This window comes from Tachyglossus aculeatus, chromosome 2 (assembly GCF_015852505.1).
Source record: "Tachyglossus aculeatus isolate mTacAcu1 chromosome 2, mTacAcu1.pri, whole genome shotgun sequence".
Lineage (NCBI taxonomy): Eukaryota > Metazoa > Chordata > Mammalia > Monotremata > Tachyglossidae > Tachyglossus > Tachyglossus aculeatus.
In genome coordinates, this window is record NC_052067.1 from 140,569,512 (window position 1) to 140,589,889 (window position 20,378).

The following is a 20,378-nucleotide window of genomic DNA, read 5'->3' on the forward strand; positions in this document are numbered from 1 at the left end:
CATCTCCCCCTCTAGACCGTGAGGCCGTTGGGGGCAGGGAACGTTCTTATGGTTGTATTGCACTCTCCCAAGCACTTATTGCAGTGTTCTGCGCATAGTAAGTGCTCAGTAATTACAGTTCATTCATTCATTCAATCGTATTTATTGAGCGCTTACTGTGTGCAGAGCACTGTACTAAGCACTTGGGAAGTACAAGATAGTGACGGTCCCTACCCAACAGCGGGCTCACAGTCTAGAAGGGGGAGACAGGCAACAAAACAAAACATAGTAATAAAATAAATAGAAGTAGTATGTACAAGTAAAATAGAGTAATAAATATGTACAAACATATATACATATATACAGGTGTTTTGGGGAGGGGAAGGAGGTAAGGCGAGGGGAAGGAGGGTGCTCAGTCTGGGATAATGTTGCACTCACCCAAACACTTGGTACAGTGCTCTGAGGACAGTAAACGTTCAGTAAATAGCGCACACTGATGAATTATTAATAGGTTGGTGGTACAAAATCCTACATCATTAAAATGGAGGCCAACAGGCAGAGACATTTTTGGATTATTGGTCTAATCTTTTGTTAGCCTCTGAAATGTGAGCAAAGTTAATGCGTCAACACACAATCAATTCTTCCTTTCACAGATATGACCTTACTTTGAGGGGGAGGGTGGTCCTAGGCTCTTGGCCTACCCCGCGTTTTGGATATAAAGTGCTTCAGGGGCACGTGCCAGTGACGTCCGATTCCCTTTGTTCTGTGCGGGGCCGAATTTCAGCGTGCATCTTTTATCCCGTCAGAACCCAAAGACGAAAGAGCAAATCGAAAACCTCTTACGGAATGGGATGAATAAGGAATTGCGGGACCGCCTGTGCTGCAGGATGACCTTTGGAACGGCTGGGCTTCGTTCTGCCATGGGAGCGGGTTTTTGCTACATTAATGATCTTACGGTGATACAATCAACACAGGTGAGCCGGGCGAGGGGACCGCGGGGAAGGGGAGGGAGCGAGACGGGGGAAGCACTTTTAATTCTCCACCCACAAAAGTCATCTGCAACCGTTCATATCATAAGCCAAAGTCTGACCTTTAGGTAGGGCCGGCCTGAGCCGTGAAGGAAAGATATTTTCACACCTCCAAGGAGCGCTGCGTCCAGGAATCCCGTCACTTAACGCTGGAATGGCAGCAACTGTCAGCTGCTCAGCCGTGGCCCGTAGCCGCTGAGAGCAGGAACTGCTTATTGGCTTTTCTAATAAATGACAAGAGCATTAATGGGAAGAAGGAGGTTACTGAGTTGGCAACCGGCCAGGAGTCGAAGCTTGGGACCGTGAGTTAATGCGCAGCTGAAGCGGACCGTTAATTAATGCATGTCTGAAAACAAGAACAATATTAGCTGCAATAAAGTATATACAGTTCGGGAGAACGGGTTCCTTGCAATGGTGTGGTACGCTTACCCTAAAGCTTGATGAAATATACTTGTATATTTAGAGGACAATTTAAAGCCTTCTCCTTTCTTTTTTTTTTTTTCCTTCTTTCTTTCTTTGTTTCCTTCTTCCTTTATTGGTATTCATGTGTTTCCTCCCATCTAGACTTTAAGCTCATTGTGGGCAGGAATGTGTCCATTTATTTTTGTATTGTACTCTCCCAAGTGCTCAATACAATGCTCTGCACACAGTTAAGCGCTCAGTAAGTATGATTGAATGCTTATGATGTGCCAGGCACTGTCCTAAGTTCTGGGGTAGATTAAAGGTAATCAGGTTGGACACGTTCCATGTCCCTCGCAGCCTTAAGCCCCATTTTACAGATGAGGTGACTGAAGCACAGAGAAGTGAAGCGGCTTGCCCAAGGTCACACAGAATCAATCAATCAATCAATCAATCGTATTTATTGAGCGCTTACTATGTGCAGAGCAGTGTACTAAGCGCTTGGGAAGTACAAATTGGCAACACATAGAGACAGTCCCTACCCAACAGTGGGCTCACAGTCTAAAAGGGGGAGACAGAGAACGGAACCAAACATACCAACAAAATAAAATAAATAGGATAGAAATGTACAAGTAAAATAAATAAATAAATAAATAAATAAATAGAGTAATAAATATGTAATAAATAATAAGTAATAAATAAAAATAAATACAGAATACAGGTGGCAGAGCCGGGATTAGAACCCAGGCCTGCTTTTTCCACTAGGCCACGCTGCTTCTCGTTGTCCTTCCGCGCGATTCAATTTGCAGGCAGGGTTCCCTCGCTGTGCACACACCACTTTTGATTTTTTTTTTTTTTATCTTGCATGATAATTCCAAGCTCCGTAACATTGTTTGGCGCTTAACAAATGCCGTCATTATTATTATTTCTAGAATGTGAGCCCATTGTTGTGTGGCCGATTTGTACTTCGCAAGCTTACAGTGCTCTGCACACAGTAAACGCTCAATAAATACAATTCAGTGAATGAATTTAGATCATTTTAATCACCTCTCTGGCATGGGTTAGGAAGCACATGATGAAGTGTAATTGACTCTTCCATGCTGCCATCTAAAGCACAATATGGACGGTCTTAAGCCAACTGGCAAGTTTCTATGCCTGGGTGCTGTGTAAGGTTTGGACTGGATTCGGGCAGAAACCCAAAGCCTCAATACTTCTTCCCACCCGGAGCAGAATTCCGTTCCTTGGCTCACCCTGAATGGAAAGTGCTCAGAGAAGGCATCCTTACAGACACCCTTATTCAGGAATATAATTTTTCAGTCGGCAGTGGCATTTTGGGGACAGTTCCTGGGCTCACTGTGATTTGCAAGTAGCCGAGAGAGTGATGTTTTTGGCCAAAGACAAGCAGCGTGGCTCAGTGGAAAGAGCCCAGGCTTGGGAGTCAGAGGTCGAGGGTTCAAATCCCGGCCCCGCCACTCGCCAGCTGTGTGACTTTAGGCAAGTCAATTCACTTCCCTGTGACTCAGTTCCCTCATCCGTAAAATGGGGATTAAGACTGTGAGCCTCATGTGGGACAAACTGATCACCTTCTAACCTCCCCAGTGCATAGAACAGTGCTTTGCACATAGTAAGCGCTTAACAAATGCCATCATTATTATTATTTCTAGAATGTGAGCCCATTGTTGTGTTGCCGATTTGTACTTCCCAAGCTTACAGTGCTCTGCACACAGTAAACGCTCAATAAATACAATTGAATGAGTGAATTTAGATCATTTTAATCACCTCTCTGGGTGTGTGCATGGGTTAGGAAGCACATGACGAAGTGTAATTGACTCTTCCAAAGCATGATTTCTTTTCAGGAGAGCTCGGTCATCCAACCACGTCATAAGAGAACTAGCTAAAACAACAGTAGCTAAATTTTCAAATGATCTTCTATTGATTTTTTTTTTTTGTCTCTTGACTTTATTATGTCCATTTAGCATCAGTCACCCACAGATTATTCAGATATGTCACACAGTGTGGTTAAAGAATTCCAGAAGGACTTTATAGCGGGAAAACTGTGGCCTAACTCCCAGGCCCTTGCCTGGGTTCTAATCCCAGCTCCGCCGCATGTCTCCTTGGGCAAGTCACCTCACTTCTTTGGGCCTCAGCTGCCTCATCTGTAAAATGGGGATTGAGACTGTGAGCCCCAAGTGGGACAGGGACTGTGTCCAACCCGGTGTGCTTGTATCCGCCCCAGTGCTTAAAACAGTGCCTGGCACCTAGCAAGCGCTTAACAATTGCCACCATTATTATTAAAACCTAATTTCTGTCATACTTGAAGTTCACTGCTCTTTAACTTTTCCTGTCCACAGAAACTAACCAGTGCAATTTTGAATTCGAGGCCCCTAACAAATCAGCATAGCATTTTGTGGGCCTTTATGGCTATCCTTTTGTATGGTTGATAGTAGATTTCAGAGACAAGATTTCTTAATACTGTCTGTTCAAAGCCCCACCAGGCAGTTGCACACTGAAGCCTGGCTGAAGGCAAGAACTATTCATGCGTCCCTAGAAAAGAGGTCATCATCATCATCATCATCATCAATCGTATTTATTGAGCGCTTACTATGTGCAGAGCACTGTACTAAGCGCTTGGGAAGTACAAATTGGCAACATATAGACAGTCCCTACCCAACAGTGGGCTCACAGTCTAAAAGGGGGAGACAGAGAACAAAACCAAACATACTAACAAGATAAAATAAATGGAATAGATATGTACAAATAAAATAAATAATCAGTCTAGCGTCTTTCAATTCTCTGGAGGACACAGAGGATGGTGCCAGGTAAGAAGAGGAAAAGGGTGTGCCCGAAACATCAGATGGGCATTCTCGGTGATAGCCCCTAAATGATTTGGCAGCGTGGCTAGAGAAGCAGTGCGGCTCAGTGGAAAGAGCCCAGGCTTGGGAGCCAGAGGTCATGGGTTCTAATCCCAGCGCCGCCGCTTGTGAGCTGTGTGATTTTTGGGCAAGTCACTTCACTTCTCTGGGCCTCAGTTACCTCATCTGCAAAATGGGGATGAAGACTGGGAGCCCCACGTGGGACAACCTGATCACCTTGTATCCCCCCGCACCCAGCGCTTAGAACAGTGCTTTGCACATAGCGCTTAACAAATGCCATCATCATCATTTGGAACTGTAACGGCGGCAGACAAGGGCTCAAAGATGGCATGGCCATGATAGACACTGATCTTGGGTCATGGGTTCTGGTCCCGGCGCTGCCACTTGTCTGCTGTGTGACCTTGGGCAAGTCACTTGACTTTTCCGTGCCTCACTTGCCTCATCTGTAAAATGGGGATTGAGACTGTGAGCCCCAAATGGGACAGGGGCCGTGTCCAACCCGGTTTGCTTGTATCCACCCCAGTGCTTAATATAGTGCCTGGCACATAGCAAGCGCTTAACAATTACCACAATTATTATTATTATTATCCTTGTATGTCTGTTCGTTGTCGTATTGTACTCTCCTAAGCACTTAGTACAGTGCTCTGCACATGGTATTGCTCACTAAATGTGATTGACTAACTGTTGGATGGTGACTGCTTGATAGGATAGCTGTTTTATCGAGCAGTGTTAGGAACTGCCAGGCTCCATGGCTGCTCTGTCTGCTAGAATTGAGCTTCCTTCCCTCCTCCCCCGTGAAGATTTGGCTGAATTCTTACTCTCATTGGATTTTTTTTTGGGTCCAATTACAAAGCCGACTGAGAGCCCCAGGTTATCGGCGTATGATAATAACAATAATAATCCATCAGTGGGATGTATTGAGCGCTTATTGGCAGAGTGCTTGTTCTAAGAGCATGAGAGAGAAAAATAATAATGGACTTAAGTGCTTCATCATCATCATCATCAATCGTATTTATTGAGCGCTTACTATGTGCACAGCACTGTACTAAGTGCTTGGGAATTACAAATTGGCAACATATAGAGATGGTCCCTACCCAGCAGTGGGCTCACAGTCTAAAAGGGGGGACAGAGAACAAAACCAAGCATACTAACAAAATAAAATAAATAGAATAGATATGTACAAGTAAAATAAATAAATAAATAAATAGAGTAATAAATCTGTACAAACATATATACATCTATACAGGTGTTGTGGGGAAGGGAAGGAGGTAAGATGGGGGGATGGAGAGGGGGACGAGGGGGAGAGGAAGGAAGGGGCTCAGTCTGGGAAGGCCTCCTGGAGGAGGTGAGCTCTCAGCAGGGCCTTGAAGGGAGGAAGAGAGCTAGCTTGGCGGAGGGGCAGAGGGACTGGGGGCATTCCAGGCCCGGGGGTGCTTGCTATGCACCAAGCACTGTTCCAAACGCTGAGGTAGATACAAGTAAATCAGATTGGACACTGCCCCTTCCCAGTGAAGGCTCACGGTCTGCCTAGGTGGGAATAGGATTTAATCCCCCTTTTACAGATGAGGTAACTGAGGTGCGGAGAAGTGACGTAACGTGCCCGGGGTCGCTCAGTGGACCTGTGGCGGGGCAGGATTAGAACCCAGACCCCCGCCGTTTCCATTCGGCCACGCCGCTCTCCTGGTGACCTACCTAGACAGCCAGGTAGTTCTGCTGTCCTGCCAACTCAGCCTCCTCCTCATCCGATGGCCGCCCAGTAGAGCAGGGTGAGCCACGAGGGAGCAGTCCGTACACTGGAGAAGAGGCTAAAGTTTTGCCACTCTCCAAGTTATTTGCCTGTGAAGACATATACTGATAATAATTGTGGTATTTGTTGAGCGCTTATTATGGGCCAATTTGTACTTCCCAATCGCTTAGTACAGTGCTCTGCACATAGTAAGCGCTCAATAAATACGATTGATGATGATGATGATGATGATGGGCCAGGCACGTGCTACGCGCCGGAGTGGGTACAAGCCCCTCGTCCGCTGTGTGATCTTGGGCAAGTCACTTCTCTGGGCCTCAGTTACCTCATCCGTAAAATGGGGGTTCAGACTGTGGGACAGGGACTGTGTCCAACCTGATTAGCTTGTATCTACCCCAGCCCGTAGTACAGTGCTGGCACATAGTAAGCGCTTAACACATACCACAAAAAAGGCCCCTTCTCCTATTACGCCCTCATTTCTTCGTATCCCTCTCCCTTCTGCGTCTCCAATGCACTTGTACTTCCCAAACTCTTAGTACAGTGCTCTGCACACGGTAAGCGCTCAATAAATACGATTGAATAAATACGATTGAATGAATTTGGCTCTATACCCTTTAAGCATCTGCTGTTCACCCCACCCTGGGCCCCGCAACCTTTAGAGAAGCAGCGTGGCTCAGTGGAAAGAGCCCAGGCTTTGGAGTCAGAGGTCATGGGTTCGAATCCCAGCTCTGCCAGTTGTCAGCTGGGTGACTTTGGGCAAGTCACTTCACTTCTCTGTGCCTCAGTTCCCTCATCTGCAAAATGGGGATGAAGACTGTGAGCCCCCTGTGGGACAACCTGATCACCTTCTAACCTCCCCAGCGCTTAGAACAGTGCTTTGCACATACTAAGCGCTTAACAAATCCCATCATTATTAGAGAAGCAGCGTGGCTCAAGGGAAAGAGCACGTGCTTGGGAGTCAGAGGTCATGGGTTCAAATCCCGGCTCCGCCAAGTGTCACCTGTGTGACCTTGGGCAAGTCACTTAACTTCTCTGTGCCTCAGTTACCTTATCTGTAAAATGAGGATGAGATCTGTGAGCCCCACATGGGACAACCTAATTACCTTGTTTCTACCCCAGCGCTTTGAACAGTGCTTTGCACATAGTAAGCTCTTAACAAATGCCATCATCATTATTATTATTATTATTATTTCTGCCCATATTCCTTATATATTTTAATGTCATCTCCTCTTTTCACTGCGGGCAGGGAAAGTGTCTACCAACTTTGTTATACTGAACTCTCCTAAGTGCTTTGCGCAGTGCTCTGCACATAGTAACCGCTCAGTAAATACCACTAGTGAGCTGATCGCTCCAGGTTCCAGATGCCCAGGCAGAGCTTGGCAAGGATTTGTTCCTTCTAGGGAGGAAAGGGGATATGTGATGTTGTTTTTATGACATATGGAGTAGTGAGTCACTGATATTTCAGTTCACCAATGGTATTTATTGAGCACTTAATATAGTATTTGCTAGGCATTCATTCATTCAATCGTATTTATTGAGCGCTTACTGTATGCAGAGCACTGTACTAATCGCTTGGGAAGTCCAAGTTGGCAACATAGAGAGACGGTCCCTACCCAACAGTGGGCTCCCAGTCTAGAAGGGGGAGACAGAGAACAAAACAAAACATATTAACAAAATAAAATAAATAGAATAAATATGTACAAATAAAATAAGTAAATAGAGTAATAAATACGTACAAACATATATACAGGTGCTGTGGGGAGGGGAAGGAGGTAAGAATGGGTTATTATAGTATTTGCTAGGTGCTTACTATGTGCCAAACACTATTCTGAGTGCTGGGGTAAATACAGGGCAATCAGATTGTCCCACATGGGGCTCTTGGTCTTTGTCCCCATTTCACAGATGAGGTAACAGAGGCACAGAAAAGTTGAGTGGCTTGCCCAAGGTCACACAGCAGACAAGTGGTGGATAAGAAGCAGCGTGGCTCAGTGGAAAGAGCCCGGGCTTTGGAGACAGAGGTCATGGGTTCAAATCCTGGCTCCTCCAATTGTCAGCTATGTGACTTTGGGCAAGGCTTCTCTGAGCCTCAGTTACTTCATCTGTAAAATGGGGGATTAAGGCTGTGAGCCCCTCATGGGACAACTTGATCACATTGTAACCTCCCCAGTGCTTAGAACAGTGCTTTGCACATAGTAAGCGCTTAATAAATGCCATCATTATTATTATTATTATTATTATTAGAACCCACATCCTCTGACTCTCAAGCCCATGCTCTTTCATTCAGTCATATTTATGGAGCGCTTACTGTGTGCAGAGCACTGAGCTAAGCGCTTGGAAAATACAATTCAGCAACAGATCCCGCTAAACCACACTGCTTCTCCTTAGTGTGTGCGGAGCACTGTACTAAGCACTTGGAAGAGTCCATTATAACAGAGTTGGTAGACACCATCCCTGCCCCCAAGGAGCTTCCAGTCTACAGACCGCTGAGAACGCTGCTCAGAACACGAGGCCCGATCGGCCCTGCGGCGGAAGATGGGCCAGCCTAAGCCTCTGCAGAGCGAAAAAAGCGGTGTTTAATGGGAGGATGGAGAATCTTCATCTTACTTGAATGCCAGTCTTCACTTGGGCACAGAAGGGGATTTCGACCAGCGGCGATAACCGTTTCTGCTCTATCTGTTGCAGGGAATGTACAAATACCTAGAAAGATGTTTTTCAGACTTCAAGCAAAGAGGCTTCGTGGTGGGCTACGACACCCGGGGTCAGGTGACCAGCCGCTGCAGCAGTCAAAGGTACCGGTGCTGAAAGTTGCAAAGACGGACGCTAACCCTCGATGAGTGTGTTTCTTTCCCGAAGGGATACCCGTCTCCTGCTTTTTATGTCTTCCCGTGTCTCCTCTAACGCCAACTTGCCCTCTCTACCTCGGTCTCCAGCTCGGGGGAAAGAGCCCGGGCTTGGGAGCCAGAGGGCATGGATTCTAATCCAGTGAGCTCACAGTCTAGAGTTGGGGAGACAGACATCAATACAAATGACAGGCATGAATACAATAAATGAAATGACAGATAGATAGATAAGTGCTGTGGGGCTGGGGTGTGGGGGAAAGGGCGAATGAAGAAGTCAGGGCGATGCAGAAGGGAGTGGGAGAGGAGGTCTGTCCCTCGAAGACTGTGAGCTCCTAGAGGGCAAGGATCCTGTCTACCAACTCTATCAGATTATAATAATAATAATAATGATGATGGTATTTGTTAAGCGCTTACTAAGTGCCAAGCACCGTTCTAAGTGCTGGGGTAAATACAAGGTTATCAGCGTGGCCCATTGGAAAGAGCCCGGGCTCTGGAGTCAGATTGTCAGCTGTGTGACTTTGGGCACGTCACTTCACTTCTCTGGGCCTCAGTTCCCTCATCTGTAAAATGGGGATGAAGACCGTGAGCCCCCTGTGGGACAACCTGATCGCCTTGTAACCTCCCCAGTGCTTAGAACAGTGCTTTGCACATAGTAAGCGCTTAACAAATGCCATTATCATTATTATTATTATCAGGTTGTCCCATGTGGGGCTCACCGTCTTAATCCCCATTTTACAGATGAGGGAACTGAGGCACAGAGAAGTGAAGTGATTTGCCCAAAGTCACCCAGCCGACAAGTGGCAGAGCTGGGATTAGAACCCACAACCTCCGACTCCCAAGGCGGTGCTCTTTCCACTAAGCCATGCGGCTTCTCAGATTATACTTTCCCAAACGCCTAATAAAGTGTTTTGCACACATTAGGCACACAAATACCATTGATTGATCTATCCTTTGTCACTTTTTGAAGGAAATGTGCTCCTATTTTCCTCCTCCCCTCTATTACCATTACCTTCAGCAGATAGCCCTCCTCTAGCTCTCAAACCAGTCCAAGTGTCCAATCTACTGAAATACCTATCCACCAACCTGCTAATCCGGCCTTTCCTTTCCCCAACTAAAGCTGTGCTTCTCCGAATGTGTCTGTCATGTTGTTGTATCATGCTCTCCCAAGCACTTAGTACACACAGTAAGTGCTCGACAAATGATTGATTATTTTCATTATTAGCATAAATAGCCCCAGACTGAGCCCCCTTTTTCCTCTCCTCCTCCCCATCTCCCCCGCCATACCTCCTTCCCCTCCCCACAGCACCTGTATATATGTTTGTACAGATTTATTGCTCTATTTATTTTACTTGTACATATTTACTATTCTATTTATTTTGTTAATGATGTGTATCTAGCTTTATTTTTATTTATTCTGGTGACTTGACACCTGTCCACATATTTTGTTTTGTTGTCTGTCTCCCCCTTCTGTGGGCCCGTTGTTGGGTAGGGACCGTCTCTATATGTTGCCGACTTGTACTTCCCAAGCGCTTAGTACAGTGCTCTGCACACAGTAAGCACTCAATACGATTGAATGAATAAGGTGTACAGATACACTTTAGAGCTTCAGAGGTAACATGGAAGAGAAAGGGAGTAGGGGAGAAAAGTGCTTAGTTGGTGAAGGCTTCTTGGACAAGATGTGATTTTTAAGAAGAATAATAATTATGGTATTGGTTAGGCGCTTCCTAGGTGAAAAGCACTGTTCAAAGCGCTAAGGCCTTGAAGGTGAGGAGAGTAGTAGTCCGTCAGATATGAAGGAGGAGGGAGTTCCGGGATAGAAGAAGGCCGTGGGCGAGTCGTTGGCAGCGAGATAGACGAGACTGAGGGACAGTGAGTTAAGTTGGAATTGGAGGAACAAAGTGTGCGGGCTTGTTTATAGTAGGAAATCAGTGAGGTGAGGAAGGAGGGGGAGAGTTGATTGAGTGCTTCCTGGATCATTTTTCTAAAAGAACATTCAGTCCATGTTTTTCCCTGTCCTCAAGAACCTCCTGTAGTTGCCCATCCACCCGCGCGTCAAACTGAAAGGCCTTACGATCGGCTTTAAAAGCAGATGGCGTGTGGACTGGAATGGGGAGAAGCAGGGAGGACAGGGAGGAGGCCGATTCAGTAGGCAAGGAGGACAAAGTCGGATAGGATAAGTACTTGGATCAGCATAGTTGCAGGATGGAGAGGAAAAGGTGGATTTTAGTTGTGAGAGAGAGAGAGACAGAAAACCAACAGGATTTGGTGACAGCTTGAATATATGGGTTGAGTGAGAGAGATGAGTGGAGAATAATGCCAAGGTTATGGGCTTGTGAGAGGATAGCGGTGTTGTATACAGTGATGGAAAAGATGGGGAGGAGGGCTGGAGTGGGAAGGTGAGAAGTTCTGTTTTGGACGTGTTAATTTTGAGGTGTCAGTGGGACATCCGTGTAGAGGTGTCTTGAAGGCAGGAGGAAATGTGAGACTGCAGAGAAGGAGAGGTCAGGGCTGGAGAGGTAGATTTGGGAACCATCTGCATAGAGGTGGTGGCTGAAGCCTTCAGAGCGAATGAGTTCTCCAGGGAAGTGGGCGTAGATGGAGAATAGACGGGGACACAGTTTTGGGGGGGAGTCAGAGAAGGAGCCTGTGAAAGACGGAGAGGGAGTGGACAGAGAGATACGAGGAGAATCGGCAGAGGACGGTGTCAGTGACACCAAGGTTGGATAATGTTTTTCATTCATTCATTCAGTCGTATTTATTGAGCGCTTACTGTGTGCAGAGCACTGGACTAAGCGCTTGGGAAGGGGGTGATCCACAGTGTCACAGGCAGCAGAGGGGTCGAGGAGGATTAGGATTGGGTAGAGACCATTTGATTTGGCAAGAAGGAAGTTCATCGGTCATATATCTGTGGACTGTATCTGCACCCTTTAAGCACTTGATAATATTAATAATGGCATTTGTTAAGCGCTTACTATGTGCAAAGCACTGTTCTAAGTGCTGGATACTCATCCCACCCTCTCCCCACTTCATGTTTGTAATGTTTCTTAATGTCAGTCTCCCCTTCTAGACTGGAAGTTGGTTATGGTCAGGGAAAGTGACTATCAACTCTGTTGGATCGTACTCTCCCAAGTTCTTAATACAGCGTTCTGCATTCAATAAATGTTCAGTAAATATCATCGATTAGTTGATTGTGTGAAGAGGGCAGAAGCCGGTTTGACGGAGGGACTTGGAAGCCGAGGGTATAGGCAACCCGCTCAAGGAGTTTGGTGAAGAACAGTAGATGGAAAAGATGGGGTGATAACTGGAGGGAGCCATGGGGTCAAGGGAGGGTGTTTTTTAGGGTAGAGAGGATAGGTGAGCACCTTGAAAAACAGCGGAAAAGAAGCCTTTAGGAGGTGAATAGATGAAGATGATGGTCAGGGAGGGAAGAAGGGAAGGGGCAACTGTTTCAGGTGCTACAATAGAATCAGGTGGAACAGGGTCTTCGTCCCACATGGAAGTCACAGTCTAAGGGAGAGGAAGAACAGGTATGAAAGCCCATTTTGCAGATGAGGGAACTGAGGCGGAGAAGTCACGATCGGCCCAAAGTCACACAGCAGGCAAAGGGCAGAACCGGGACTAGACCCCCTGGTCTCATGATTCCCCGACTCCTGTGCTCCTCCCACCAGGCCCGGCTCCTTCTCTGATCTCTTTACCCTCCATCACTATCCTTGCTTCCTGGCTCCGTTACTGTAGCTGCCTTAGTTCAGGGGAAGCAGCGTGGCCTGGTGGAAAGAGCATGGGCCCCGGGTGTCAGAAGATCTTAAATTCTAATCCTGGCTTTGGCACTTGTCTGCTGTGTGACCTTGGGCTAGCCGCTTAACTTCTCTGTGCCTCAGTTACCTCATCAGTTAAATGGGGATTAAAACTATGATCCCCATGGGGGACAACCTGAACACATCATGTCTTCCCCAGCGCTTAAAACAGTGTTTGGCACATAGTAAGTGCTTAACAAATACCAAAATTATTATTATTATTTTTATAGCCACTCCCATTCTCCTGTCTTTCCTACACAGCTCCATAGAGCGTCTTAAAATATTGTTTGTTTGAAATGTAAATCCTCTCCCCAAACCATCCATCCATCCATCAGTGGTATTTATTGGGAAGTAGCAGGGCGTAGTGGATAGAGCACGGACCTGGAAATCAGAGGACATGGGTTCTAATCCCAGCTCCGCCACTTGTCTGCTGTGTGGCCTTGCCTAGGTCACTTCACTTCTCTGGGCCTCAGTTCCCTCATCTGTAAAATGGATATTAAGACTGTGAGCCCCAAGCAGAATAGGGACTGTGTCCAACCTGATTTGCTAGTACAGTCCCTGGTGCGTATTAACAAGGAGTTTGGTGAAGAACAGTAGACGGAAAAGAGGGGGTGATAACTGGAGGGAGCCATGGGGTCAAGGGAGGGGTTGTTTTAGGGTAGAGAGGATAGGTGAGCACCTTGAAAAACAGCAGAAAAGAAGCCTTTAGAAGGTGAATAGCTGAAGATGATGGTCAGGGAGGGAAGAAGGGAAGGGGCAACTATTTCAGGTGCTACAGTAGAATCAGGTTGAACAGGGTCTCCGTCCCACAAGGATGTCACAGTCTAAGAGAGGGGAAGAACAGGTATTAAAGCCCATTTTGCAGATGAGGAAAGCATTATAAGCATTATAATTGTTATTATTGAATGCTTATTGTGTGCAGAGCACTGTTTGAAGCATTTGGGAGAGTGGAATATAGCAGTTGGTAGACATTCCCTGCCCACAAAAACTTCTAATTGCTTCTCACATAAAACAGCAGTTCCTAACATTACCGTCAAGGCTTTCTCTCAGGCCTATTTCTTGTCTTCTGAATGTCACCCTTAACATTCCTCACTTTTCCCAAGATATGTTTCCGATTTGTAATTTCCAAGCGCTTAGTACAGTGCCCTGCACACAGTAAGCGCTCAGTAAATCCGAATGAATGAACGAATAACTGAACTGAGCCTCATTCACACTTCTCCTACCTTCAACCGTGCTATTTCCCCCCACCATGCATCTCCTCCCTCACTCTTCCTAACCTTTAAAGCCTTTCCTTCCGATCAGTCAAGCAATCAGTCGACTATTCAGCTCCTCCCGAGTGGGAGCCAGTGTACTAGACACCTGGGATAGTGCCACAGTGACATAGTTCAAGGAGCTGACAGTTCATGGCAGAGAGCAAAAATGGTTTTCAGGTGGCGAAAGCTAGAGGCAGAATAAGGATAAAGCAGGAAACCCTACACACATGTCAATCAGTGCTATTTATTGAGCACTTACTATATTACTATAGTAATTACTATCGTATAGTAATATAGTATAGTAATTACTATAGTAATTACTATAGTGCTTACTATATTTATTGAGCGCTTACTTACTAAGAGTACTCTGCGAAATGCTTGGGAAAGTACAATATAATAAAGTTGTGAAGCGATCCCTGCCCACAAGGAGCTTGGAGTCTACTGAGATGAAACAGGTGACTAAATAATGTACAGAATAATATCTAGATAAAATATATAAATTTATAAAAATCCATTCACTGTCAATTGTATTTATTGAGCACTTACTGTGTGCAGAGCACTGTACTAAACGCTTGGGAAGTACAAGTTGGCAACATATAGAGACGGTCCCTACCCAACAATGGGCTCACAGTCTAGAAGGGGGAGACAGGTGTCCTTGTAACCTCTCCAGCGCTTAGAACAGTGCTTTGCACATAGTAAGCGCTTAATAAATGTCATCATTATTAAAATCGTGAACAAATAGAATTATAGCTATATGCACATCATTAAAGCTCCTGAGTGATAAGGCTACTCACTTTTCTCCAAGAGGCATTTCCTAACTAGGCCCCTTCTTCTTTCTCATACCACCTCTTCATAATTCAATCAACCATATTTATTGAGTGCTTACTGTGTGCAAGATGCTGTACTATGCACTTGGAAAAGTACAGTGGAGTTGGTGGACACATTTCCTGCCCACAGTCTAGAGGGGGAGGCAGTTATTAATATAAATAAATGAATTGCGGGTATATCTAAAAGTGCCGTGAGGCTGATGGAGGGGTGAATAAAGAGAACAAATCAGGGTAACGGAGAAGGGAGTGGGAAAAGAGGAAATGAGGATGTAGTCAGGGAAGGAGACGATTGTTTGAGCGAAGAGGGCAGAAGCCGGTTTGAAGGGGTTGAAGGAGGAGATGGGGAGAGGCATTGTCTGTCGGATACGGGGAGGGAGGGCGTTCCCAGGCCAGAAGCAGGATGTGGGCGAGGGGTCGGCGGCGAGATAGACGGGAGTGAGGAACCATGAGGAGGTTGGCATTACAGGAACAGAGTGTGCGGGCTGGGTTGCTCCTATACTGTTGCTGCTTCTTGATAGGACCATGGCGTTTCCCTTATTTTTCCTCATTCATTCACTCAGTCGTATTTATTGAGGGCTTAATGTGTGCAAAATACTGTACTAAGCGCTTGGGAAGTATAAGTGGGCAATATATAGAGACGGTCCCTACCCTATAATGAGCTCACAGTCTTCTCCATCACCTCGCCCTCTCCATCACCTCGCCCCTCTCCATCCCCTTGCCCCCTCCTACCTCACCTCCCTTCTGTCCTTCTCCAGCCCAGCCCGCACCCTCTGCTCCTCTGCCGCTAATCTCCTCACCGTACCTCATTCTTGCCTGTCCTGCCATCGACCCCCGGCCCACATCATCCCCCGGGCCTGGAATGCCTTCCCTCTGCCCATCCGCCAAGCTAGCTCTCTTCCTCCCTTCAAGGCCCTACTGAGAGCTCACCTCCTCCAGGAGGCCTTCCCACACTGAGCCCCTTCCTTCCTCTCCCCCTCGTCCCCCTCTCCATCCCCCATATCTTACCTCCTTCCCTTCCCCACAGCACCTGTATATATGTATATATGTTTGTACATATTTATTACTTTATTTATCTTGTACATATCTATTCTATTTATTTTATTTTGTTAGTATGTTTGGTTTTGTTCTCTGTCTCCCCCTTCTAGACTGTGAGCCTGCTGTTGGGTAGCGACTGTCTCTGTGTGTTGCCGACTTGTACTTCCCAAGCGCTTAGAACAGTGCTCTGCACACAGTAAGCACTCAATAAATACGATTGATTGATTGATTCTCAGCTCCGGGCTCTGACCGCCCCCAGGATTGCCTTGGCGGGCTCTGGCTTAAGCGTTCAGCCGCTTACCCAAATTCCAAAGTAAATTCAAGTGACGTGCTGTTGGCTGCTTTAAGTTGTATAACTTGTTTAAATGATGCCTAAATGTAAAATTATTTGGTGTCCTTCCACCCAAGATGAGCACAAGAGCTAGTGTAAGCTTGTAGTAAGTAAGGAAAGTTGGGGAAGTAATTCCGGGAGTCCTATTTTGTTTTGACAGTGATCAGCTTTTGCTGTGCTACTGTAGATTCACCATTCCTTACAATGTACAGTGAACTCTGGATTATTTGCAAGTTGATTGTCCAGGCAGTGGGCCAGCTGGGTTCCTCTCTCCCTTTTGCTTCCTCTCTCTTGCTAGTCTCACTGTTGATCAGAACATCCTTCAGAAAAGTGAGTTGAAGAGGGAGAAAAAACAGAGATAACCCTCAAGCCAGTCGATTTTTACCGTGTGTTTGGTTCTGGTAAAAAGTTTGACTATTGACTTGTGTGATTTGGAGATGGTCAGAAAGTTCAGTCACATCAGAGTGTTTGAGTCCCTACTGTGTGCAGAGCACTGTCATTCATTCAATCGTATTTATTGAGCGCTTACTGTGTGCAGAGCACTGTACTAAGCGCTTGGGAAAGTACAATTACAACGTACCAAGTACAGCGCTGCTTAGAGAAGCAGCGTGGCTCAGTGGAAAGAGCCCGGGCTTTGGAGTCAGAGGTCATGGGTTCAAATCCCGGCCCTGCCACTTGTCAGCTGTGTGACTTTGGGCAAGTCACTTAATTTCTCTGGGCCTCAGTTCCCTCGTCTGTAAAATGGGGATTAAGACTGTGGGCCCCCCGTGGGACAACCTGTTCACCTATAACCTCCCCCGTGCTTAGAACAGTGCTTTGCACATGGTAAGCACTTAATAAATGCCATTATTATTATTATTACAATACAACAGAGTTGGGAGATACGATCCCTGCCTACAAGGAGCTTTACAGTCTACAGGAAAGTTCCTACTAAACCATCAGCCATGTCCATTGAGTTCACCCTAATTGAATATTCAAACCATCTAAGATGGCTATAGGGAAGACAATATTTCTGTTGAAATTTCAGGTTATAATTTCTTCATTATCATCAATGAAGAAGCAGCGTTGCTTAGTTCATTCAATCGTATTTATTGAGCGCTTACTGTGTGCAGAGCACTATACTAAGCGCTTGGGAAGTACAAATCATCAACATATAGAGACGGTCCCTGCCCAACAACGGGCTCACAGTCTAGAAGGCAGGGACGGACAACAGAACAAAACAAGTAGACAGGTGTCAATACCATCATTATAGATGAAATTATAGCTATATACACATCATTAATAAAATAGAGTAATAAATATGTACAACTATATACAAGTGCCGTGAGTGAAAAGAGCCCGGGCTTGGGAGTCGGAGGACGTGGGTTCTAATCCCGGCTCTACCGCTTGTCTGCTGTGTGACACCTTGGGCAAGGCACTTCACTTCTCTGTGCCTGTTACCTCATCTTTCATTCATTCATTCAATCGCATTCATTGAGCGCTTACTGTGTGCAGAGCACTGTACTAAGCGCTTGGGAAGTACAAGTTGGCAACATATAGAGACGGTCCCTACCCAGCAGCGGGCTCACAGTCAAAATGGGGATCGAGACTGTGAGCCCTATGTGGGACAGGGACTGTGTCCAACCCGATTTGCTTGTATCTGCCCCGGCGCTTAGTACAGTTCCTGGCATATAGTAAGCACTTAACAAATGCCATTATTATTATCAGTGATATCTATTGAGCGTTCACTCTGTGCAGAGCACTGTACTACACACTTGAGAGAGTACAACAGACTTGTCAGACATTCCTTCCTCACAAACAAGTTATGGTAAAGAGGGGAAGGCTTTAAGATCAATCAATTATGGATAGGTACATATGGGGTTGAGGGTGGGGAGGATAGCAAATGCCCAAAGGTCACAGATCCAAGTGCGTAGATGACCCAGAAGGAAGAGAGAGCCAGGAAAAAGAGGATTTAATCGAGGAGGGCTTCTTGGAGGAGGAGTCACCATAGAGGGAGGTGTCTTAGGGGGTGGTGAGTTTTGAAATGCCTAATAGGAAAGGCTCTCTTAAGATTTTTTGTTTTTTCCTCTCTTCCCACCAAAAAGCGAATCTCGCAATGGTCTTTAGTCTTCATAGTATTTATGCCATTCATCTGTGGAAAATTAAGCATTTAAAACTGCTGAAGGCACGATTCTAAGAGGTTTAATTTTCTTTGCAGCCTGGCAAAGCTGACCGCTGCCGTCTTGCTGGCCAAAGGTGTACCTGTCTATCTGTTCTCAAGATACGTCCCCACTCCTTTCGTGGTAAGTATGCAGTTCGGCCTAATTGACATGTTGTCCATGAATACTTACTTTTTATGTCAGAATTTAAAGAAGAAGAGCGTTATTTTAGACGTTAACTAGATCGGAGAACACAGGCGTGTCCAATACTTACTTTTTATGTCAGAATTTAAAGAAGAAGAGCGTTATTTTAGACGTTAACTAGATTGGAGAACACAGGCGTGTCCCCAGTTCCCAGTGCAGAAGGTCTGGAGATTCGTCATGTCCTAATTGCCGATGTAGCCCCGGTTCCATTAGCCTCGCCCGGTGTTACGCCCGATCGCTGCAGGGCAGAGCTTTCCCTCCCCTCTCCCCTTCTCCGCTGGGCACTTTCCAATTAATAACTTGCAAGCACACATTATCTGGCAGGAATTGAAGGATGGAGACGTTTGCTTTCCTGTAAGTTATTTATTATCTGTAATTTATTTATATTACCGCCTGTCTCCCCCTCTAGACTGTGAGCTCGTTGTGGGCAGGAGTGGGTCTGTTTCTTGTTATTTTGTACTGTCCCAAGCGCTTGGTACGGTGCTTTGCACACAGTAAGCACTTAATACGATTGAATTAATTCCTGGCCTGATTCCATGCTGCTTTTGGCCAAAGTGAGAGAAACCCACCCAGCTACCCTCCCTCTTCTGCTTCCTCTACTTAAATTGTGTCAAGGTGTGCTTTCTCTCCTGCCCCAATTCTGCCCTGCGGGGACAGGAAAGGAGGGTGTGGCTGCCTTTTTTAAAATTTAAATGGTATTTGTTAAGCACTTAATAATAATAATAATAATGATAGCATTTATTAAACGCTTACTATGCACTGTTTTAAACGCTGCGGAGATTACAAGGTGATCAGGTTGTCCCACGGGGGGCTCACAGTTCTTAATCCCCATTTTACAGATGAGGTAGCTGAGGCGCAGAGAAGTGACTTGCCCAAAGTCACACAGCTGACAAGTGGCGGAGCCGGGATTTGAACCCGTGTCCTCTGACTCCAAATGATGATGATGCTGGCATTTATTAAGCGCTTACTGTGTGCAAAGCACAGTTCTAAGCACTGGGGTAGTTTCAAGGTTGTCCCAAGTGGGGCTCACAGTCTTAATCCCCATTTTACAGATGAGGTAACTGAGGCACAGAGAAGTGAAGTGACTTGCCCAAAGTTACAGAGGTGACAATTGGCAGAGCCGGGATTTGAACCCATGTCCTCTGACTCCAAAGCCCGGGCTCTTTCCACTGAGGCACCGTACTAAGCACTGGGACAGATCCAAGCTAATCGGCCGGACGCAGTCCCTTCTCCACATGGGGCTCACAGTCTTAGTCCCCCATTTGACAGATGAGGGAACTGAGGCCCAGAAAAGTGAAGTGACTTAACCAAGGTTACACCGCAGACAGATAGCAGAGTTGGGATTAGAACCCACAACCTTCTGACTTCGAGGCCCGTGCTCTTTCCACTCGTCCAGGCTGTGGAGGGAGTCACCGCTCAGTGGAAAGAGCCCGGGCTTTGGAGTCAGAGGTCATGGGTTCGAATCCCGGCTCCGCCAATCGTCAGCTGGGTGACTTGGGGCAAGTCACTTCACTTCTCTGGGCCTCGGTTATCTCATCTGTGAAATGGGGATTAAGATCGTGAGCCCCCCGTGGGACAACCTGATCACCTTGTAACCTCCCCAGCGCTTAGAACAGTGCTTTGCACATAGTAAGCGCTTAATAAATGCCGTTATTATTATTATTATTATGTGAGGTACATGGGGATTAAGGAAGTCTAGGAATGGCGGGGGTGGTAGTTGGAATTCTATTTATTCTGACGGTTTTGACATCTTTCTACGTGTTCTGTTTCTTGTCTGCCTCCCCCTTTCTAGACTGTGAGCCCGTTGTTGGGTAGGGACCGTCTCTATATGCTTCCGACTTGGACTTCCCAAGCGCCTAGTACAGTGCTCTGCACACAGTAAGCGCGCAATAAATATGATTGAATGAATGAATGAGTGAGCAACAGGGCAATT

The 20,378-nt window shown here is 46.2% G+C and overlaps 1 protein-coding gene across 1 annotated transcript in view; it reads left to right on the forward strand.

The window, feature by feature from the left end:
* Positions 1 to 20,378, forward strand: part of PGM2L1 (phosphoglucomutase 2 like 1) — a 92,749-nt gene that overhangs the window by 30,416 nt on the left and 41,955 nt on the right. The window contains exons 2-4 of the mRNA XM_038742625.1: positions 786 to 953; positions 8,706 to 8,812; positions 18,301 to 18,385. Coding sequence (XP_038598553.1) covers positions 786 to 953; positions 8,706 to 8,812; positions 18,301 to 18,385 — 360 coding nt within the window. The remainder of the gene's footprint in view (positions 1 to 785; positions 954 to 8,705; positions 8,813 to 18,300; positions 18,386 to 20,378) is intronic.